The 22,083-nt window shown below is 37.0% G+C and overlaps 1 protein-coding gene across 1 annotated transcript in view; it reads right to left on the bottom strand.

The window, feature by feature from the left end:
• Positions 1-5,814: 5,814 nt before the first annotated feature.
• The window catches only part of RPS6KA5 (ribosomal protein S6 kinase A5), a 589,637-nt gene continuing 573,368 nt past the window's right edge, over positions 5,815-22,083 (bottom strand). The window contains exon 17 of the mRNA XM_053697559.1: positions 5,815-8,538. Within this exon, the coding sequence (XP_053553534.1) occupies positions 8,299-8,538 (240 nt within the window). The 3' untranslated portion in view covers positions 5,815-8,298. The remainder of the gene's footprint in view (positions 8,539-22,083) is intronic.

Raw genomic sequence — 22,083 nt, 5'->3', positions numbered from 1 at the left:
CTTGTGACTCAAAAAGTTTAAATATAAAAAAGACTGTGCACATTTTGTTAATGGAAGTAAATTGGAAAGTTGTTTAAAATTGCATGCTGTATTTGAATCATGAAAGTTTAATTTTGACTTGAGTGTCCCTTTAAGTAAACTCAAAAGATTTTCACTGAAAGGGTCAGCAGAACACTGTTCTGAAAGACTGGATAACCAGAAAGTTGAAGCAGCAGCCACAACAGCTATAGAAATGGCTGGCCTGAGTAAATAACCTGCTTGTAAAAAGGCCCTTCTATGAAAAGACTAATTTCCTATCCAGAGGTCCTTAAAAAAAGTTCTGTCTTCCAAAGGAATAGCAGTAAGCTTAGCCAGAGTGGAAATGGCCCCAACAACCTTGAAAACAGTTTCCCACAAATTAACATTAGCAGCAGCTAAAGGATATAACGTTTCAAAACCTTGCAGGAGTAGTAAATGAATTACCTGGCTTAGACCATTCCCTAGAAATAATGTCCGAGACAGCATCAGGAATAGGGAAAACCTCACAGAGATTAACAGTCTTAGAAACTGAATTTAAACAATTACAAAGCTTATCATCAGAAACTTTAGATTTTTTAAACCCTAAAGTAATGAAGACATAACAGTATCCTAGGAACAATGCGTGCTAAGCCAAACTGCAAAACAAAGCAGAAGAGGTTAACATTGCATCTGATGGCCAGATACCTCTCATCAGAAGAAAAGTGCACAGAACAACCTTACTGCTATATGGGATTTTAACGTGGCAAAACAATACATGCGCATAGCTGAGGACAAATGTGCGCTAACCCGACGTGCGTAAACCATCCGAAGCATGAAACACACTATAACCAAACTAAAGGTACACGTGCTAACCTGACAAGTTTTAACCCAACGTGCACAACCAAGACGCTTGTAGATACAAAGGTGACATGTGAAATTCAAACTAAGCGCACCAAAAAAAAAAGTTGACGCACGCAAAACAGCAGAGGGGAATAATGAAAAGGATTCTGCCCCAGGGTCATATCTATAGCATAGAGATAGAGACATTGTCGTTTATGAAGTATAAATCTGCCAAAGTGGGGTGAGTCTGAGCAGGTCATGGTGAGGCCCATGAGCTGTGGAGGGGATTTTAGGAATGAGCTATGAGCAGCACGATGGTCATGGAGAGTCAAGAGACAGAATGTTCTGGAGTGCGCGCCACATTGAGTAACTGAGCGTGGAACAACAGATTCTGCTGCTGCTGCTGGCTAGGAATGGTCACAGACACTGGCAGGTAGGTAGTGTGGCCATGCAGCCTTAAGTAATGTGAAGGGAACTAAGAAGAAATTGAATAGCACCAAGCCTTAGGTTTATTAATTGGTGGCAGATAGGTAGAGTTAAAATCGTGTAGCCTTAAGTAATGTGAACGGGATGAAACTGGAATGGATAGCACTAAGGTTTATTAATTAATGTTGGACAAACCCTTACTATGTAGGAAGGCTTTGTGTGGTGACATTATTTTAATATGTCAGATTGCAATGCAAGTGATTGTCAGGCAGGCTGTTGGGACAGTCGGGTCTGGCACATTTTCAGTTGTGTAAACCTAAAAGTTTCTATGTGACCTGTGTGATGCATTGTGGTATATTATGTCCATATTGCTAATGGCAATAAATAAACATAGTGAAATATAATCTGTTTATTATTTTCATTTATATGACACTTGTGGAGTCAACAAGGTGTCATACCATTCATGCCTGGTGTCTACTCATTTCCCACTACTCTAAAGGAAAGGGCTGTTATAGGACTGGCAGTGAAGGAAAGCCTTCATGAATATAGGAGGGTCAAGTAACCAATAAATATTGGGCAAAAAAAATATCTTGCCATAGCAACCAGTACAAACTTTTCACAGTAGAACTGGGAAGCATTCTATTTACAGGCAAATTTTAACTTTGTTGCACTTGCAGAGTTTTTGCATGGAAACAGTACAATGAGAAGCTAGCACCACAGTATGTAAAGCCTACAATTAAATGATGAAGGAAATATTCACATGCGTTGCCTATTCTGGCATAGAACACAAATGCAGAGGCATGCCATTGTTTCTTGCTTAAAGTCGTGGGGAAGAGGATTCATTTTCCAGAAAGGACAACGGAAATAAACTCATTGAAACTCAGCTAAGCTTATCTGAAGCTCAAGGAAGAACAAGGAGTACTAATCTCCAATACTTTCCCTTCACAATCACTGGACCTCAACCCCATTGAACATCTTTGAAAGCATTTAAAAAAGGCAAAACACGCTGACATCTCTGGTATTCTCTAAATTAATGTGAAACAATGTAGGTTATAAAATTTTCAGTATGTGCTAACAAACATTTTTTTTTAACGTTATTATCCATTAGTGGAAATTATGTAAAATGCTGTATATTTTGCCAAAGAAATTCGTTTTTCAGACACCTCCAGTGGAGGCAAATTAAAGACTGAGGTATGTGTGGGAGGTTTATAGAGCTCTTGGGGTTTGGGAAACTTTGCCTCCTCCTAGTGGTAGAGAAAAGTAAAGGTATGTGGACTCTCACCACCTGTATGAAACAAAATAAAAGCAGATAGTGGTAGTGGATGCTTGGATCCTATTGCGTACAATAAGCACTTAACACACAGGATTTTCTCAAATAAATCTGGAAAACTTAGGTGAAATTTCCAGGTGTTGAAAATGGTTTCATTAGAAAAAATGTTTCACTAACTCCAAGGTATAAAACTTGACACTGTATCTATCTCAACTAGGCTCTTTAAACCTAAAATTCTCACGGCTATAGAATTTGAAGTTATTAATGAAACAAGGCTTTTTTTGTACAGAATTGATAAATGGAGATTGTATATGCTTTATAGCACACAAAAATAGATGCTAAATTGATTAAAAGGGACATTAAATACTAAATATTTATAAGTATATTATTGAGGTTATTCTCAGCCTCCCTCTTTTCATGGGTGCCGCCATGTTGAAATCTAGCTTTTACTGCATTCCAGTGGTGACATGTCTGCACATGTGCATTAACCCTCCTTCAGATACCTGTAGTTTTACATAGGTTCCAAAATGGTGGCACCCATAATCAGAGGGCTTTATAAAAATGTATTTAGGATTTAACCCTTTGAGTGCTAAGCATTTTCCCACCTGGGTACTAAGATGGATTTTAGTTGTTTTTTTTTTTAAAAATTTTTTTCAGATCCCCAAGACTTATACTGTTGGAAAGATTAGACAATTAACTTTCCAACGGTGGGTCTTGGGGGTCTGTAGCTGCTTAGGTGCCTGAGATACAGGCATGTAAGCAGCATGCCCCATTTCCCTATACCTTCTACTGTGAATTTTAAATAAAGTTGCACGGTGACATCATCACGTCATTGCGCGTGATGTCACTGCGCAAAACGTGAAGCCCCACCGATGCCTATCACTATGCAGGCCCGATCGCCGGGGTAGGAGCGGGTGGGGCCCCCAGATCTCTCTCAAGGTGGGAGAGTGCTAGCTACGGCTCCGAGCCGTCGTTAGCACCTGACAGACAATTTAGCACTCAAGGGGTTAATGTCCCTTTTAGCTACACATGCATTAAAAGATTGATCTACAATGTAGTACAATCTTCATTTTGTAGACAGAATATACAAATCAGGGCTAATAAGGTTTAAATAACTACAATTACATATGGGGTAGTATATGGCCCCATTTAAGTTGCAGCCCCTATAAGATTCCCTAGTGATTGAAGAAGGTTATGGGAACTAAATCCAATGTTGATGTGGTCACATCAATAGATTTTAAAATATGACACTAGTGTCTAGATGTCTCAAGAATGTTGGTTCTGTCTACTGTGACATACCAAAGAATGTTCTACTTTTTCACTTATGCTCTTTAATGTTTTTGCGTTTTCAGTACCTTTTATCATGTAATCCTGTTTCAAGAGCACATTCAAGCATCACTGATTTGCTTTTAAAACTGTTACTTTTAAACAGAGTGCCTGGACACACTACTAGGTCATTTGGGCTGGAGGAAATAACCTAAAAGTGATTTAAAAAAAGAAAATGCTAAATATATTAAACACCATAAAAATGTTAGCCTTTTTAAAGGGACAGTGAAGTGTCATTTTTCTCTCCCTTTAATGTATTCCCAGTAATCCATTTTACCTGCTGAGGTTATTACATTACTTTACATTTATTTGGTCATTTGAAATAGCCGATTTTGCCTGTTGTATCCCCATCTACAATGTACTGGTCTAAAAAAAGGAATATAAACAAGAAAGTTTAAAATAAATTACACTCCCAGTTGGTGGTGGGACAGATAAATAATAAAATCATAATTTTCAATTGTTCTCTAAAAATTGGTCTCACTGTGTAGAGAGCTATAAGGCAGATTTGTGTGAATATTTAGGGATAAGATGAGGTATGCACTCCCTGGAGGCTAAACCATTTGATTAAGTTGTGTTTTCTTTTTTAAATTAGCACAGACAGCTATTTCATATACAAAAATATATCTAAATGAGCAATTTTCCATACAGTTGGTATAACAAGTCGTAATCAGATTAAGGGGAAATCAATTTTACAGTACACTGTCTCAGATCTATATATTTTTTCCTTTTACCTGTAGAGTACATGAAGCATTTTCATGAATTTGAAGAATACTCAATAGCCTTAAAGGGACACTGAATTCATTTTTTTTCTTTTTCGATTCAGATACATTATGCAATTTTAAGCAACTTTCTAATTTACTCCTATTATCAAATTTTCTTCATTCTCTTGGTATCTTTTTTTGAAAAGCAAGAATGTAATTTTAGATGCCGGCCCATTTTTGGTGAACAACCTGGGTTGTTCTTACCGATTGGTGGATAAATTAACCCACCAATAAACAAGTGCTGTTCAGGGTACTGAACCAAAAATTGGCTGGCTCCTTAGCTTAGATGCCTTCTTTTTCAAATAAAGATAGCAAGAGAATGAAGAAAAATTAATAGGAGTAAATTAGAAAGTTGCTTAAAATGGCATGATCTGAATTACGAAAGAAAAAAAATTGGGTTCAGTGTCCCTTTAAGGTATCTAGTCTGAGGTATAATGTTTAAAAAATCTCTTTACTTTAGTGAATAACTATTCTGGAATTTTGAACTTACCAGAGTTTTACCCATTTTCTCCTCTTTGCTAGTTTTGGTTTTCTGTAGAGTTTTCTATGTGTGCTGGCTTCTTCACAGAGAAATAGTTAATTTTTAACATTAAAGGGACACTAAAACCAATTTTTTCTTTCAGGATTCAGATGCAATTTTAAGCAATTTTTCTAATTTACTTCTATTATCAATTTTTCTTCATTCTCTTGCTATCTTTATTTGAAAAAGAAGGCATCTAAGCTAAGGAGCCAGACAATTTTTGGTTTAGGACCATGGAAAGCACTTTTTTATTGGTTCTGTCCAACCAGCAAGGACAACCCAGGTTGTTCACCAAAAATGAGCCAGCATCTAAACTTACATTCTTGCTTTTCAAATAAAGATACCAAGAGAATGAAGACATTTTGATAATAGGAGTAAATTAGAAAGTTGCTTAAAATTACATACTCTATCTGAATCATGAAAGAAAAAAATGTGGGATCAGTGTCCCTTTAATTGAAAACATTTTAGTTACAGTTGTGAGTGGAAAGTGGATACAAAACACTTAACAGGTGTGATAATAAAAGCATGAAACAAACAAACTAATCTATAATCAATAATCAACAATTTGGTATTAGAAAATTTGATAATAGAAGTAAATGGAAAATGTTCTTCTCTTTTGGTATCCTTTGTTAAGCAGATAGTTATATTCCAACAAAAGAGCAATAATAATTAGAGCATTTTCATTTTGCACTTTTATTCCCTTGATAATTTTGATTTAACCAAAACAATCCAAAACTTAAAATGAGATGATTGCAGTTGTGCCCACAGTGTAGTTCCCGGGCTCTTTTTATTAGTATTATTATCAGGTATTTGTAGAGCGCCAACAGATTCCGCAGCGCTGAATGATTTCAGTTGGTGAAACATAAAAACATAACCAAACTCCCGAGTCCTAAAAAAATTTGTATAGTTGGTACCTTGGTATTGTTTCAAAGTCATTAAAATGTAAAATGATATATTTATATTTAAAGGGAAAATATAAATCACTTCGTATAATACACGCCAAAGATTCACCCAGCTTTATTTTGTCTGTGAAAAGTAAATTAGTCACAGAACAACTTAAAACCACTATATAAATCAGTGGTCATTTTTGAGAAAATGTGGCAAGCAGTTCTACACATAAAACCCATACATTATTAAATACAGAATCATGCACAATAGGGCATCATATGGCAGATTGGCCAAACCACAGAGCATTAACCTCCCTTTTCAATCTTCCATATTATATTAAACAAGGTGCAAATCTTCAAAAATGACATTGCACATAAACATATCTCAAGACATAAAGCCATCAGACTCCGCTTTAAAGCCAATCAAAGGCCCTTGATCCCCAGACAGCAGGCATCTCAACAAATATTGCAATAAAGAATATGGATATTTGGATATAAAAGTGTGGAGTTTCACAGTTAGTCAAAGGACTTTGATCTTAAAAATAGAAATTATTTCTGTAGTCATCATCACTTTGCATAGACTATGCATTTAAGTTGTTCTACACAGTTTTACTAAAAATAGGATTCCCATCACCCAACACACAAAATATGGTTAGCAAAAATATACAAATGCAGTTCAGAAAGTAATATCAAGAACGTGAGTGGGCATCTTAACGCAGGTTTACTGACACAATGCTTTACGCAACTATACATATATGAGAGTAGGAATCGTCACCATTCAGTCAAAGTATAAAATTATAATGCAAAGCCCAATGTTCCCTTTTTCTTTTGAACTACAGTACATGATTTACATTTCAAGTTTATGATGTACAGAAGTATTAAAGATAGGATGAGCTTAGTATAAAAGTGCCTCTTTCCTTTAAAAAAAAAGGGAAACAATATGGTTAAAAGCATTCGTTAAAACTCATAGTGCAATGCTGTTAAAATACCACAATCACCAGGATTAATCATGAATCGTGCGAATAGAGAAACGTTCTCCCTTTTTTCTAAATTATTATTATGTATGGGGCCTTAACAGGCTTAGATTACAGTATATTAAAAGAGGAAGAAAAAGCAACTTCTTTGTCGTTAGTGATATCACATCTTTGGACAATTTAACAATAGAAACTAGATGTGGAATCCACTTCAGAAGTTTACAAACTCAAAAAATGTTATAATATGATTCATTGCTGCCCTTTAATACGGTTGCACAATTGGTCATTATGCAAAAGTATGTTGCTACCTAAGGGAATCTGTACCCCAATGACCATACATGAAACTATGCAGCCATTTAAAATATTACTATTTTTTTGGTATGAAATGGGTCATGATTTTAGAATAAAAAAAGTTAATCTAAATGTGCTCCACTGCATATCGGGAGCGTGTTACCTATGATCATTCCTGGTGATGATATAAAAAAAATGTGCAATGTGTAAATACTTAATGCACATAGTTTGCATTATTAAATAGAACTGAATTCATATTTATCAAATATTTTCATTAGCTTTACATTAAATATGTACATGGCAGTTCAGTTATTTCCAGAATGCTGCCTAAAGTATGTTTAAAATATTTTTTCTTTAAATAATTAGTAAAAAAAAGTACACTTATGACATAACATTTCTCAAAAATGCTTTGTAAGAATAACACAAAAACCCCTTAGAATAAAAAGCACTGTATAAACTAACCAGCTTTGTGGTCATATGAAATGAAGGACACGGAGAGCAATTTAAAGGGTCAAGTTGAAATGACATCAATGGCACAATATGGCCAACTACAGTAATACTGTAGACTTTTCTCAGAACCTTGTAACAAATTTTTATACGACCAGAAAAACAAACAACAAACCCACACATATAAACTGAAGCCCCATCATGACTGTGGCAATAATTTACTACAGGCCTCAATTAACCCCTCCACTGCAAGAGGGCCCCTTGAGTATTGGAGTTAAATAAGGCAGGAATTGTGATTTGTCAACATAAGCCCTTAATGAACAAGATACATAAGTCTATCTTTGCTAAAGGCATGTAAAGAGCAGTGAAGGAGTCAACCAACTGACAACAAATGCTTCAGTCTCAACGTTATCCTGCCAAGCCTTGCAGCATTGAAGAGTTCACATTTGGAAAGGATAGTATAAAAATCACAACTTCTTTATGAACTCAGAACAAGCTGTCTGTTCCAGCTTGCTGATCACATTGTTATTATAGCTTCAGTATAAAAGGGACTGCTTTCCTAGTCGGCAAACTGGAAGATAGTCTCTGGATTATTGCTCTCAGTGGGGTTAGTAGGCTGCAAAGCTTTTGAGGGCGAGGTTTTACCCTGTGAATGGGAGGAGGAAGAGTGTGAACTCTCACTGGAGCTGCTGCGTGTCTCTGTACTTGTGCTTGTTTTTTTCATCTTTCTGCGCTTTGCCAACGGTGCTTTATCAACGTTCTGAAGAAGGAAACCTTCCCGCTTGTACTTGTTGAAGGCCTGTGGAAAGAGAACTTAGCCATCATAAAAATGCTTATTTTGAAGATTGTATACATGAATAACAAAATACTGCATACAAACTGTATTTCAACCCATTGCAAATTGGAGTAGTAAAAGGTACATTCCAAATTTTCGTGGCTAAGTGAATATTTACTGGGTGAGACAGTAATAATTATTAGTGAATGCTACTTACCGGATAGGATGCTATGGAAGGGGTCCTGATAAATGTTAACCAGGATATGAGTCAAGACAGAGAAAAGTCTGTTTTCTGGATTTATTTTCTAGCTATCTTGGTTTGCCTGGTTAATACTCACCAGGTGATAGGAGCACAAAAAATGCAGATAAGAGGTGGAAATAAATGCAAAGCACAAGAAAAATGCTGCAAACAAATTAAAACATTAGCAAATATAATATTGTTCCAAAATGTATAGAAATTCATACTGCTGCCTGCCACAATTAAGATGATGAATATTATTTTATTACAAAGGAAGTTTAGACTGTGAGTTGAGTCATTCTGGACCCAGAACTCCTTAGAGAGTTTATAAACTTTGAAATACATTAGACTAATCAAGTTGAAATAGTGGTCTTTACTGGAGGAAAATCTTTAGTGTCCTTGTGGATTAAAATATATTTTTCTCCTGTCTTTCGTTCTGTGGCTATAATAGTGTAAGCATTTGAAAACAACTAATGTATTACAATGGTTAACAATTCATATATACTTCCAAATAAGGTAAGCAATATGCTTCATGAAAGCCAAAAAAAGCCATCAGAAAAAATTCTGGAACTCTTTGTAATACTACTTTGCCACTATGTACTAAATATGGTTCTACCACCTAAAGGGTTTGAAATGCATAGAACCACACATTCATTTCTTTCATAGTGGTGAGAGTCCACGATCCTGACCACTAGGAGGCGGCAAAGTTTCCCAAAACCCCAAGAACCCTTAAAACCCCTCCCACCTTACTTAAAGGGACAGTCTACACCAGAATTGTTATTGTTTTAAAAGATAGATAATCCCTTTTTTACCCATTCCCCAGTTTTGCATAACCAACACAGTTATATTTATATATTTTTTACCTCTGTGATTATCTTGTATCTGAGCCTCTGCAAACTGCCCCTTTTTTCAGTTGTTTTGACAGACTTGCAGTTTACCCAATCAGTGATAGCTCCCAGGTAACTTCACGTGCATGAGCACAGTGTTATCTATATGAAATTCATGAACTAACACCCTCTAGTGGTGAAAAACCTGTTAAAATGCATTCTTAAGAGGCGGCCTTCAAGGTCTAAGAAATTAGCATATGAACCTCCTAGGTTAAGCTTTCAACTAAGAATACAAAGAGAACAAAGCAAAATTGGTGATAAAAGTAAATTGGAAAATTGTTTAAAATTACGTGCCCTATCTGAATCATGTAAGTTTATTTTGGACTAGACTGTCCCTTTAAAACTAGTCTGACTATCGATTATAAAGATGAATATTCTACCGAGAATATTATATCTCTTCAGAGCATTACCAATCAAAGTACCGCAAAGAGAGCTAGCAGATCTCCAGATGGACCTAATTAGATTCCTACGAGGACCCAAAACAGCTAGAATAGCCTCCCAACTATTAAAACAACACAAACAGCTAGGGGGAGTGGGGGTGCCCAATTTGTTAGACTACTATCAGGCAGCTAGGTTGTCACAAATTACGCTGATAAGCAAAAACTGTCGAGAAATAACTTGGACTAGACTAGAGGCAGACTTAGCTGGGGTGAATGATCCAGCCACGATTGTTTGGAACACCTCAAACACTACAAACAAAACACTATACAAACTCAAGGTGACAGAGGAGTCCAAACATATGTGGAAATACCTCACATCTTCTCTAGGCCTCATACCCAAGGGTACTAAGATAATACCACTGGGTGCTATACTTCCTGCAGAATTTCAAATACTAATATGTAAGTGGGAAAATAAGGGCCTCTACAGAGTTGCAGACTTTTTAGATAAAGGTAAAATGCTCACATACACCCAACTGAAAGATAAACTTCAGCCGGACACCTTACATTGGTTCCTATATCTTCAGATATCCACCACAATATACAAATACAGACAAAACAAACCACTAAACCCATACACTACAACAGAACGCATTATTGCAACCCCAGGTAGAAATAAAAAACTAATATCACAACTGTACTTGGCAATACAAGATGCAAAAAAAGGCTCCAAATTGCCGCTTCATGAGAATTGGGAAAGAGACTTAGGTGAAACATATGATGATGACAGATGGACACAAATACTTTCTAGGATTAGCAAGGGACTGATATGCGCAGACCTTATCGAAAATTCTATTAAAACATCTTACAGGTGGTATCTTACACCCATAAGAACTGCACATTATACATTGCAGAAAAGTAGACTCTGTTACAGAGGCTGTGCAGAAATTGGAAATTATATGCATATGTGGTGGGAATGTGGGGAGATTAAACAAATTTGGAACAAACTTTCTAAATTGATAAGTATCCTATTAGATAAATCTATGATGCTAACGGCGGCGCAGGCCCTCTTGCATGTTTCAGATGAATCCTTAAACTTAGCTACCAATATATTCATAAATATACTTTGTACAACCACGAGGATATGTATAGCCAAACACTGGAGAACAGGTTCACCAACGTGGTCAGAAGTGATTAACAGGTTAGATAATATATATGCTATGTCAGAATCTGCCTCTTGGTTGCAGGATACAACAACACATTTCCAAAAGATTTGGGTCCACTGGATCATGAACAGAGATAGAAGAGAGATAAGGGAAATTTAAGTCTTTCAAGAGTTATAACACGATAGGGGATCTCTCCTAAACTTATTGCCACTAAGTCTTTTATGGGGAACTTATATACATCTTAGATACAATTTGATGGTTCTCTCTCTGCTCGACGGGAAAGGTTATACAGTTATGAGTTTATTGTTTTACAGTTTCAAAAGTTTATGTTTAATGTTTATAATTATTAAAATAAAAGGAAAACACATTAGAAAAGGGAGGGGAAGGAAGACTATAGATAATTTCGTTCCTACTTCAGGAAAATAAACAGGACCTCATATATTTCCTATGCCTGAAGGCAACTTCAGTAGGTGGAAGCTTTTCCTAGGACTCTATGGACTTTCAGAGATTTCAGTAATGATGGAGATACATTGGGAAAGCCGGATGGATATACTAATTGCTGAGAGAAGTTGTTTCATCCTACAACTCTTTTTCATGTTGTTTGAGACAGATATATGGAATTATAAAACTTTATCGAACATGATAAGAGGTCCTGAGACTGTAACAATGAATATAAATATGTTTATCTGAACTAGGGGCATGATGTATTAGATATGTCTCTTGTCTTCCTTTTTGACAATAAAGATTATTTCAACTAAAACTAGTCTGACGTATAGCCAAGCAAGATAAAGAAGAAGGTAGGAAAAGAAATAAGAGCATGACAAAAAGGAGCAGGAAAAAAAAAGAAGGAGGTGCATACTTGAACTGCTGCCAGAAAAAAACCCAATCAAAATATTGAAAATAATGGGGTCTTGTGGACTCTCGCCACCATGAAATAAATGAATTCAGCAGTTAAGCATAAAGGTGATGAGAGTCTATTTAGTCCTGGGAAACTACTACCCAAGCTGCAGAGTCCACAAGTAATAAAGGCAGGACAAAATATATATTTTTTCTCCAATGCATATAAAATATATGCGCAATAATATTGAATGCTCAGAAAGAACTGCCTTAAGAACATTCCTACCAAAAGTTGTTTCAGAAGAAGAAGAAACCATCAGTATGGTAAAATTTTGTTAAAGTATGTAAGGAATAAAAAGTAGCTGCTTTGCAAATTTGATCAACAGAAGCCACATTTTTAATAGACCCATGAAGTAGCAACTTATATAGTAGAGTGCGCAGTAATCAATTTAGCAGGAGACTGTTCCACCTTCAAGTTAGCCTTATGAATCAAAAGCTTCAACCAAGTGACGAAATAAAATGGCAGTAGCCTTCTGACCCTTTCTGGAGCCATAAAAATTAACAAGCAAGCTCGTCTAAAGGACTGTCTTAAAAACTTAAAGACTGTCTAAAATCCATAGTAACCTGTAAATAGAACTTCAAAGCTCTGACCAGTCTCTCCTTGGAATTTGTTTGATTAGGACAACCACATTAGGCAAAAAGTCAAACTTAGTTCTCAAAACATCATAGCTGAATATCCATATTATGCATAGGCTCAAAAGGAGGAACCTGCAAAACGCGTAAAACCAGATTAAGATTCCACGGAGAAGTGGTTTAATCACTGGCTTAATCCTGACTAAAGCCTAGACAAAACTCTGAATATCCGGAAATTTAGCAATCTCCCCATGAAACAAGACAGAAGGAGCTAAAATGTGGCCCTTTAAATAACTGACAGATAAACCCTTAACCAAAACATAACAACTAAACTAATGTTCCACACATCAGGAAATAAAAGCCTTCCAAACCTTGTGATAAGTTTTCCTTGTCACAGGTTTACGGGCCTGAACCAAGGTTTCAATGACAAAATCAGAAAAACATCTCCAAGCCATAAAGTTTAGAGATTTTAGATCTTGGTGAAGAAATGGACCTTGAGACAGACAGATGTGAAGCAGAGAAAAAAGCCATGGAGGACAACTAGACTAACATCTGCACCAGATCGGAAAACCAAGTTCTTACGGTCCAATTTGGATGGACAAATGATGCCCAAATGATGACAGATGATTGATCCTCCAGGAAAGGGATTGACTTGTTTTGGCATACCTCATGTAACAAGGTGCGCCACTTTAAATCTGAAAGCATTGTCAAATTCAGGGTCAGGAACAGGGTCCTTTTCACCAGATAACACTTCCCCATATAAACTGGATGATTTTAAGACCTCAGAGTCAGAGTTCTGAAGCAGAACCGGGAAGCTGAAGGGGGGGCACGACGACGACTACCGCTCAGAAAATGCCAGTGTCTCAGAGAGACTAAAACTGTAAAAAATCAATTTTAAAGTTTTAGTGCACAAAAACATAATTAAATACCCCAAAAACCTTACCTTCATGGTGCATACACTAATCGGATGCTTAGTGAGGGAACCAGTGATTGCACAGAGCAATCAGCTGTTTTCTTAAAGGACCATACTCCTATTAAAAAAAGTGAAAGATAGGGTCCCAGGGGTCTTAGAAAGCCCTCCTAAAGTGATGTAGGGCCACTATATTCTTGATTTAGGCAAAACATTCTGTCAGTCTGTGGGCTATGTCTGTGTTGTGGTAAGTGGTTTACCTGGAGTAGCACCCATTCACCGGCTTACCAGTCACCAAATGGCAGCAGTATCCAGTAGAGAGCCCATCCAGTGCTTATAGAAGTACAGCAGAAGATTTTTGAGGAAATACCTTTATCCCACAGAAGGAGTCTGAGGGACATATCCCTGACATGCCTGAGGGTAGTTATGGCTGAAATCCCTAGGAAGATATTGAGCACATAACAGTGTATTTCTATCTCCCTGTATCATTCAGCTTGCTGGAAATCTCTTCAGACTTATTTGTGAATATGTTCCAGTGATAAGGGGTCTCACTTTAATCTGAGCCCCCAAACATTAATCTATAAGCAAGTAACTGTAACACTTCTATTCTCAATCTTCTCCTGACGACCAAGAACAAAACTGGAAGAGATGGAAGGGGATTTAAGCTCTTGGCCTTCTAGTGGTGGGGATTATATCCCACATGTTATGGATACTATGGACTTTCATTACAAAAGAAATATCCCCACACATTAACCCCCTCACAATTGCATGTTCTGTCTTAACAGTTAGTTAGTGTCCTTAAAAGGCAGAATAGATTCCTCAGGAACAATTTAAATATTGCCCCTGACAGGTAGTTCACCGACCCAATTTGAAAGAATTAGTCTTCATTTTCATTCAAGGGGTTCTGTGAAGGAAAAGTGGCTGATGAGATTGAAGACCTGAAGCTACCCATGCAGGTGTTAAATAAAGAGATAAGGAAAAGGACTACTTTGAGGCAGACTGGCTGAAAACTTCAATTGCCACTGTAACCTATGTATTCACTATCTTGTCCATTTGATGACAGATTGTTGATGTCATTTTTCCTAGCATGTTCATCCACATTGGGGCCATGAAAAAAGTGTGAGGCAAAAAGACAGGAATCAGATAACTCCTGTGTCTGAAGAAATTGTAACATTTCTTGTGCGTTTACAGAGGTTTGTTATGAAGAGCTGTCGAGAAGGAGGTGGTGATCCAATAAGAAGAAAAAAAACATAATTTATGTAAGAACTTACCTGATAAATTCATTTCTTTCATATTGGCAAGAGTCCATGAGCTAGTGACGTATGGGATATACAATCCTACCAGGAGGGGCAAAGTTTCCCAAACCTCAAAATGCCTATAAATACACCCCCTCACCACACCCACAATTCAGTTTAACGAATAGCCAAGTAGTGGGGTGATAAAGAAAGGAGTAAAAAGCATCAACAAAGGAATTTGGAAATAATTGTGCTTTATACCAAAAAATCATAACCACCATAAAAAAGGGTGGGCCTCATGGACTCTTGCCAATATGAAAGAAATGAATTAATCAGGTAAGTTCTTACATAAATTATGTTTTCTTTCATGTAATTGGCAAGAGTCCATGAGCTAGTGATCTATGGGATAGCAATACCCAAGAGAGGGAGGGATAAACAAAAACAGCCATTTTTCGCTGAAAAAAATTAATCCACATCCCAAAATATAAATTTATTCTCATAAATGAATAGAAAAACTTAAAACATAAGCAGAAGAATCAAACTGAAACAGCTGAGTGAAGAACTTTTCTACCAAAAACTGCTTCCGAAGAAGCAAATACATCAAAACGGTAGAATTTAGTAAATGTATGCAAAGAAGACCAAGTTGCTGCTTTGCAAATCTGATCAACTGAAGCATCATTCTTAAAAGCCCATGAAGTGGAGACTGATCTAGTAGAATGAGCTGTAATTCTCTGAGGCGGGGCTTTCCCGACTCCAAATAAGCTTGATGAATCAAAAGCTTTAACCACAAAGCCAAGGAAACAGCAGAAGCCTTCAGATCTTTCCTAGAACCAGAAAATAAAACAAATAGACTAGAAGTCTTCCTGAAATCTTTAGTAGCTTCAACATAATATTTCAAAGCTCTTACCACATCCAAAGAATGTAAGGATCTCTCCAAAGAATTCTTAGGATTAGGACACAAGGAAGGGACAACAATTTCTCTATTAATGTTGTTAGAATTCACAACCTTAGGTAAGAATTTAAATTAAGTCCGCAAAACTGCCTTATCCTGATGAAAAATCAGAAAAGAAGATTAACAAGAGAGAGCGGATAATTCAGTAACTTCTAGCAGAAGAGATGGCCAAAAGAAACAACACTTTCCAAGAAAGTAGTTTAATGTCCAAAGAATGCATAGGCTCAAACGGAGGAGCCTGTAAAGCCTTCAAAACTAAATTAAGACTCCAAGGAGGAGAGATTGATTTAATGACAGGCTTGATATGAACCAAAGCCTGCACAAAACAATGAATATCAGGAAGTTTAGCAATCTTTCTGTGAAATAAAACAGAAAGAGCAGAGATTTGTCCTTTCAAGGAACTTGCAGACCAACCTTTATCCAAACCATCCTGAAGAAACTGTAAAATTTTAGGAATTCTAAAAGAATGCCAAGAAATTTTTTGATAAGAACACCATGAAATGTAAGTCTTCCAAACTCGATAATAAATCTTTCTAGAAACAGATTTACGAGCCTGCAACATAGTATTAATAACCGAGTCAGAGAAACCTCTATGACTAAGCACTAAGTGTTCAATTTCCATACCTTCAAATTTAATGATTTGAGATCCTGATGGAAAAACCTTGAGATAAAAGGTCTGGCCTTAATGGAAGTGGCCATGGTTGGCAACTGGACATCCGAACAAGATCCGCATACCAAAACCTGTAAGGCCATGCTGGAGCCACCAACAGCATAAATGATTGTTCCATGATGATTTTGGAGATCACTCTTGGAAGAAGAACTAGAGGCAGGAAGCAGGTTGATAACACCAAGGAAGTGTCAATGCATCCACAGCTTCCGCCTGAAGATCCCTGGACCTGGACAGGTACCTGGGAAGTTTTTTTGTTTAGATGAGATGCCATCAGATCTATTTCTGGAAGTCCCCACATCTGAACAATTTGAGAAAACACATCTGGGTGGAGAGACCATTCTCCCGGATGTAAAGTCTGACGACTGAGGTAATCCGCTTCCCAATTGTCTATACCTGGGAAATGAACCGCAGAAATTAGACAGGAGCTGGATTCCGCCCAAACAAGTATTCAAGATACTTCTTTCATAGCTTGAGGACTGTGAGTCCCACCCTGATGATTGACATATGCCACAGTTGTGATATTGTCTGTCTGAAAACAAATGAACGGTTCTCTCTTCCACAGAGGCCAAAACTGAAGAGCCCTGAGAATCGCACAGAGTTACAAAATATTGATTGGTAATCTCGCCTCTTGAGATTTCCAAACCCCTTGTGCTGTCAGAGATCCCCAAACAGCTCCCCAACCTGAAAGACTCGCATCTGTTGTGATCATAGTCCAGGTTGGCTGAACGAAAGAGGCCCCTAAAATGATACGATGGTGATCTAACCACCAAGTCAGAGAAAGTCGAACATTGGGATTTAAGGATATTAATTGTGATATCCTTGTATAATCCCTGCACCATTGGTTCAGCATACAAAGCTGGAGAGGTCTCATATGAAAATGAGCAAAGGGGATCGCGTCCGATGCTGCAGTCATGAGACCTAAAACTTCCATGCACATAGCTACTAAAGGAAATGACTGAGACTGAAGGTTCCGACAGGCTGCAACCAATTTCAAACGTCTCTTGTCTGTTAGAGACAAAGTCATGGACACTGAATTTTTCTGGAAATGTAAAAAGGTTACCTTTGTCTGAGGAATCAAAGAACTTTTTGGTAAATTGATCCTCCAACCATGTCTTAGAAGAAACAACACTAGTTGATTTGTGTGAGATTCTGAAGAACGTAAAGACTGAGCGAGTACCAAGATATCGTCCAAATAAGGAAACACCGCAATACCCCGCTCTCTGATTACAGAGAGTAGGGCACCGAGAACCTGTGAAAAGATTCTTGGAGCTGTCGCTAGGCCAAAAGGAAGAGCAACAAATTGGTAATGCTTGTCTAGAAAAGAGAATCTCAGGAACTGATAGTGGTCCAGATGAATCTGAATATGAAGATATGCATCCTGTAAGTCTATTGTGGACATATAATGCCCTTGCTGAACAAAAGGCAGAACAGTCCTCCTTATAGTCACCATCTTGAAAGTTGGTACTCTTACATATCGATTCAAAATCTTTAGATCCAAAACTGGTCTGAATGAATTTTCTTTCTTTGGGACAATGAATAGATTTGAATAAATAATAATTGATCCAAACATTTTTAATCTGCCCCCTACCAGCTGAGCTGGAATGAGGGCCGCACCTTCATGCGGACATGTGGGCTGGTTTTGATATCTTAAATGGCTTGGATTTATTCCAGTTTGAAGAAGGCTTCCAATTGGAAGCAGATTCCTTGGGGGAAGGATTAGGTTTCTGTTCCTTATTTTGTTGAAAGGAACGAAAACGGTTAGAAGCTTTAGATTTACACTTAGGTCTTTTTTTAAATTTTTTTATAATATTTTATTAATCCAACAGAGTGTACAGAATTGCATAATAAGCAAGACGGCCATACAGAACAAAAAAGAAAAACAAAACAAATGCAGAACAACTAAAAAAATGCCCATATAACAAACGTAGTATATCAAGCATATATCCATCTACGTCGAGCAAAATAAAACTACTTGCATATCCTAGCATAACTCTTGGGCTGAATTTACTCTGAAATAATTCTTTTTTAGCCATAAATAAAAGCTTAGTGTATTCACTGTTTTTTTTTTTTCACTATTGCAATAAAAAAGAAGCAAAACAAAACAACGAGAGAAAAAGAAGAAAAAAAAAAAAAGGGGGGGGGGAAATTGTCTTCCTGATCCTTCCCCTTTCCCCTCTCCTTCAAGATTAAATTCCTCCCCTCTCCCTCCCTCTATTGTTATTTTATCGTCCGATCCTCCTTCCCCCATAGGACATATACACCTGTACGCATGTAGGTATTACCACAAAATATTCTTAACCCCCATCTCGCGTCTCACATAATTATTTCACGACAACCAGTTACCCAAGCTGGAGGGAATAGCTCAAGAATTACCAACTCTAGGAAGGGTATAGAATTTAAGAAAGGCAATAAAATGCGTCTTTGAATAGGAAGAGGGTAAGACCTAATTAACGGTAGCCAATCCTGGAGGAAGATTCCTACCCTACTATCCACTAAAAATTTAGTGTGGAAAGATCCGAATAATATCTGGAATTGAATTTCTTTAAGGAAGGAAGAAAAACTCGGAGCTGCATGACTCCTCCAACCTTTAGCTATTAACTGTCTTGCTGTCAAAATGATTGTATTAAATATCTTTACCGGACAATTCGGCCGTAGATCCGAGTTCGATAAAAGAAATATCTCCTCAGCCGAGAACAGGCTTAAATCTTTGTACAACTTGCCATACCAGAACCTGATCTTTTGCCAAAACTGTTGTACTTTAGGACACGACCAGAACATATGAAAAAAGTAAGCCTTATCAAGGGAGCAGCGCGGAAAACAAAAAGCTTGAGTCGGGTAAAATCTGACCATTTTATCAGGGGCGAGATAATAGTTGTTAATTAATTTAAAATGGGCTTCTCTCCATGAAGCAGAAATCTGTAACTTTTCTAGCTCCAAAAAACTTCGCTCAATTCTGTTCTCCTCTAATTGCGGGAAATACCTTTTCCAAAAATTATATAATTTATCTATACATAATTCCCCCTGTTTAGCCAAGAGAATGTCGTAGATCAAAGATATTGAAGAGCGACCTAGCGAGAACTGGCGAATTATACTCTTAATGTCTATCCAATCAAGGAATACTACTGTGTCCCACCTCTGATTAATTATATAATGTCGTAGCTGAAAATAAGCATACAAATTTGAACTAGGTAAATTGAAATTCCGAAACAGTAACTCTGATGTAAGCAATTGATTAGAGTCAAATAACTGATGAATATAGACCAATCCTGTTTCTGCCCAAAGCCTAAAAGCTTGCTGATTAATACCAGGCATAAATTCAGGATTACCTACTATCGGGAGAAACTCAGAAAATACTGGTGAGATTTTTAAAACCCGACAGATTTTATGCAACGCCACAATGACATTTTTAAAAGAGATCAATTTACAAACATTTAACGGCAAACTTTTCAAAGAACAGTGAAGGATAGCTTTTAATGCAAAAGGAGAAATCAGAAATGATTCTAACTCCAGCGCAACAAACTTATTTGACTCCGTAATCCAGTCAAAAGCTAACTTGGCTAAACATGCCCAGTTATATAATCTAAAATCTGGCAAGGCTAAACCTGCATGGGACCGCTTTTGTATCAGTCTACTCAGGCTTATCCTTGGTTTTTTATTGCCCCAAATAAATTTGGATTGCCAAGATTGTAAGTCATGGATATCTCTATTGGTCAATAATAACGGGAGATTTTGTAAGAGATATAAAATCTTTGGAAGAATAATCATTTTGATTAAATTAACTTTTGCTGATAAGGAAATTGGGAGAGAACAATTCTCAACAAAATCGGGCGAAAATTTAATTCATACCACTTCGCAGGGTTTCTATGCAAGATGATACCTAAATACCGAAAAGACTCCACCACTTTAAAGGGGTGATCTACCCACTTAGAGCCATTCCTATGTAACCAAAGGAGTTCACTCTTGTCATAATAAATTTTGTACCCCGAGAAAGAAGAAAAAGTTTTAAATAATTGCAACACTAAGGGGATAGTATCTTTTGCATTGTCCAAAAAAATCAAAAGGTCGTCAGCATAGAGAAGAGTTTTTAACTTAGAAGAACCCAAGGAAATTCCGGGTAAGCAATCCCTTAGTAAAATGGCAAACTGTTCTAATGCCAAGTTGAAGAGCAGCAGAGAAAGGGGGCATCCTTGCCGAGTCCCCCTTTTAAGCGATATATATGGAGAAGAGTGGCCATTGATGCAGAGAAATGAAATAGGATTTTTATATAAGTTTTTGATAAATTCAAAAAACTGATTCTTGAATCCAAATCGTTCTAGTGCTGAAAATAAATAATTCCAGTTCACTGCATCAAAGGCCTTTTCCGCATCTACCGTGAGAATTGCTGCAGAGCTGATCTTCTTAAAGACATCACTCTTGGGGTCTAAGTTCCAAGCAATTTCCAAAAAAGAGGTTACTTTGCGAATATTCTTAAGAGAATATCTATCCTTCATAAATCCCGTTTGGTCTGGATGGATAACTCTATCCAGTAATTTGGCCACTCTGGACGCAACAATGGCGGTCAATAATTTATAGTCTGCATTTAGAACAGAAATGGGTCTATAAGACCCAGGATCCTCCGGGTCCTTACCTTTCTTTAAAATTAGAGAAATGCGGGCCGCCGAGAAATAATTTGATATTGGATTGCTAGAAGAGAAATAGAAGTTAAACAAGTTGACTAGTGTTAGTTTGATTTCTTCCATCAGAATTTTATAAAATTCCACCGGGATGAAGTCTGGACCTGGTGATTTATTGATTTTAGCTACCTGAATGGCCTCTAAGACTTCTTCCTCCGAAATAGGACTATTAAGAACTGACAACTCTTCCTCAGAAATACAAGGTACCTTAACACTGGCCCAAAAATTCAATGCATTATCTATATTAATCTCTGAATCTGAATATAGACATTGAAACACCTTAAAAAATACTTGAGTAATATCATCTGCATTAGTATGTTTTTGATTCTCATATTTAATCGAGGAGATAAGATTCTTACTATTCCTCACCTTAACTACCTTGGCCAGAAATTTAGCCGAATTCCCGTAATGTCCCCTGAATTGATAATTGATTTTTAATTCTTCTTCTTGAGATCTTTATTTCAAGTAAATATCTCTTTCCCGTTTAGATTTGCAGTACCTGTCTCAATTATCCTTAGTCTTATCAATATAGAACTTCCTAAGTGCATTCCTTACATGTGCGGATAATTGAGATTCTTGGGCCAGAGCTTTCTTCTTCCAAGTACTCAAGTATAATTTAATTTCCCCCCTTAATACAGCTTTTGCCGCCTCCGGCTTGCTGAATTGCCTTATATTGATAGTCACGTAATCCTTCCATTTCTGCTTTAACCAATTTATAAACCTGGGGTTATCTGCCAGAAAGCGAGGAAAAAAGAACAAGGTATTTTGATTCTTGGGAGGGGCAGTGGCCAAAAGTGTAAAGGAAATTACTGCATGGTCCGAGATAGCAATATCATATATATCTGCCTCCGATCTACATAATGCTAAAGGTTTAGATATTAAGAACAGGTCTATTCTAGAAAATGTCATATGTGTTTTTGACTCGCAAGAAAAACTACGCTGCTCGTGGTTCTTAAGTCTCCATATATCAATTAAATTCAATTCATGACAG

The sequence above is a fragment of the Bombina bombina genome, chromosome 1 (genome assembly GCF_027579735.1).
Source record: "Bombina bombina isolate aBomBom1 chromosome 1, aBomBom1.pri, whole genome shotgun sequence".
Classification (NCBI taxonomy): domain Eukaryota; kingdom Metazoa; phylum Chordata; class Amphibia; order Anura; family Bombinatoridae; genus Bombina; species Bombina bombina.
This window is presented reverse-complemented; position numbering and strand designations above follow the sequence as displayed.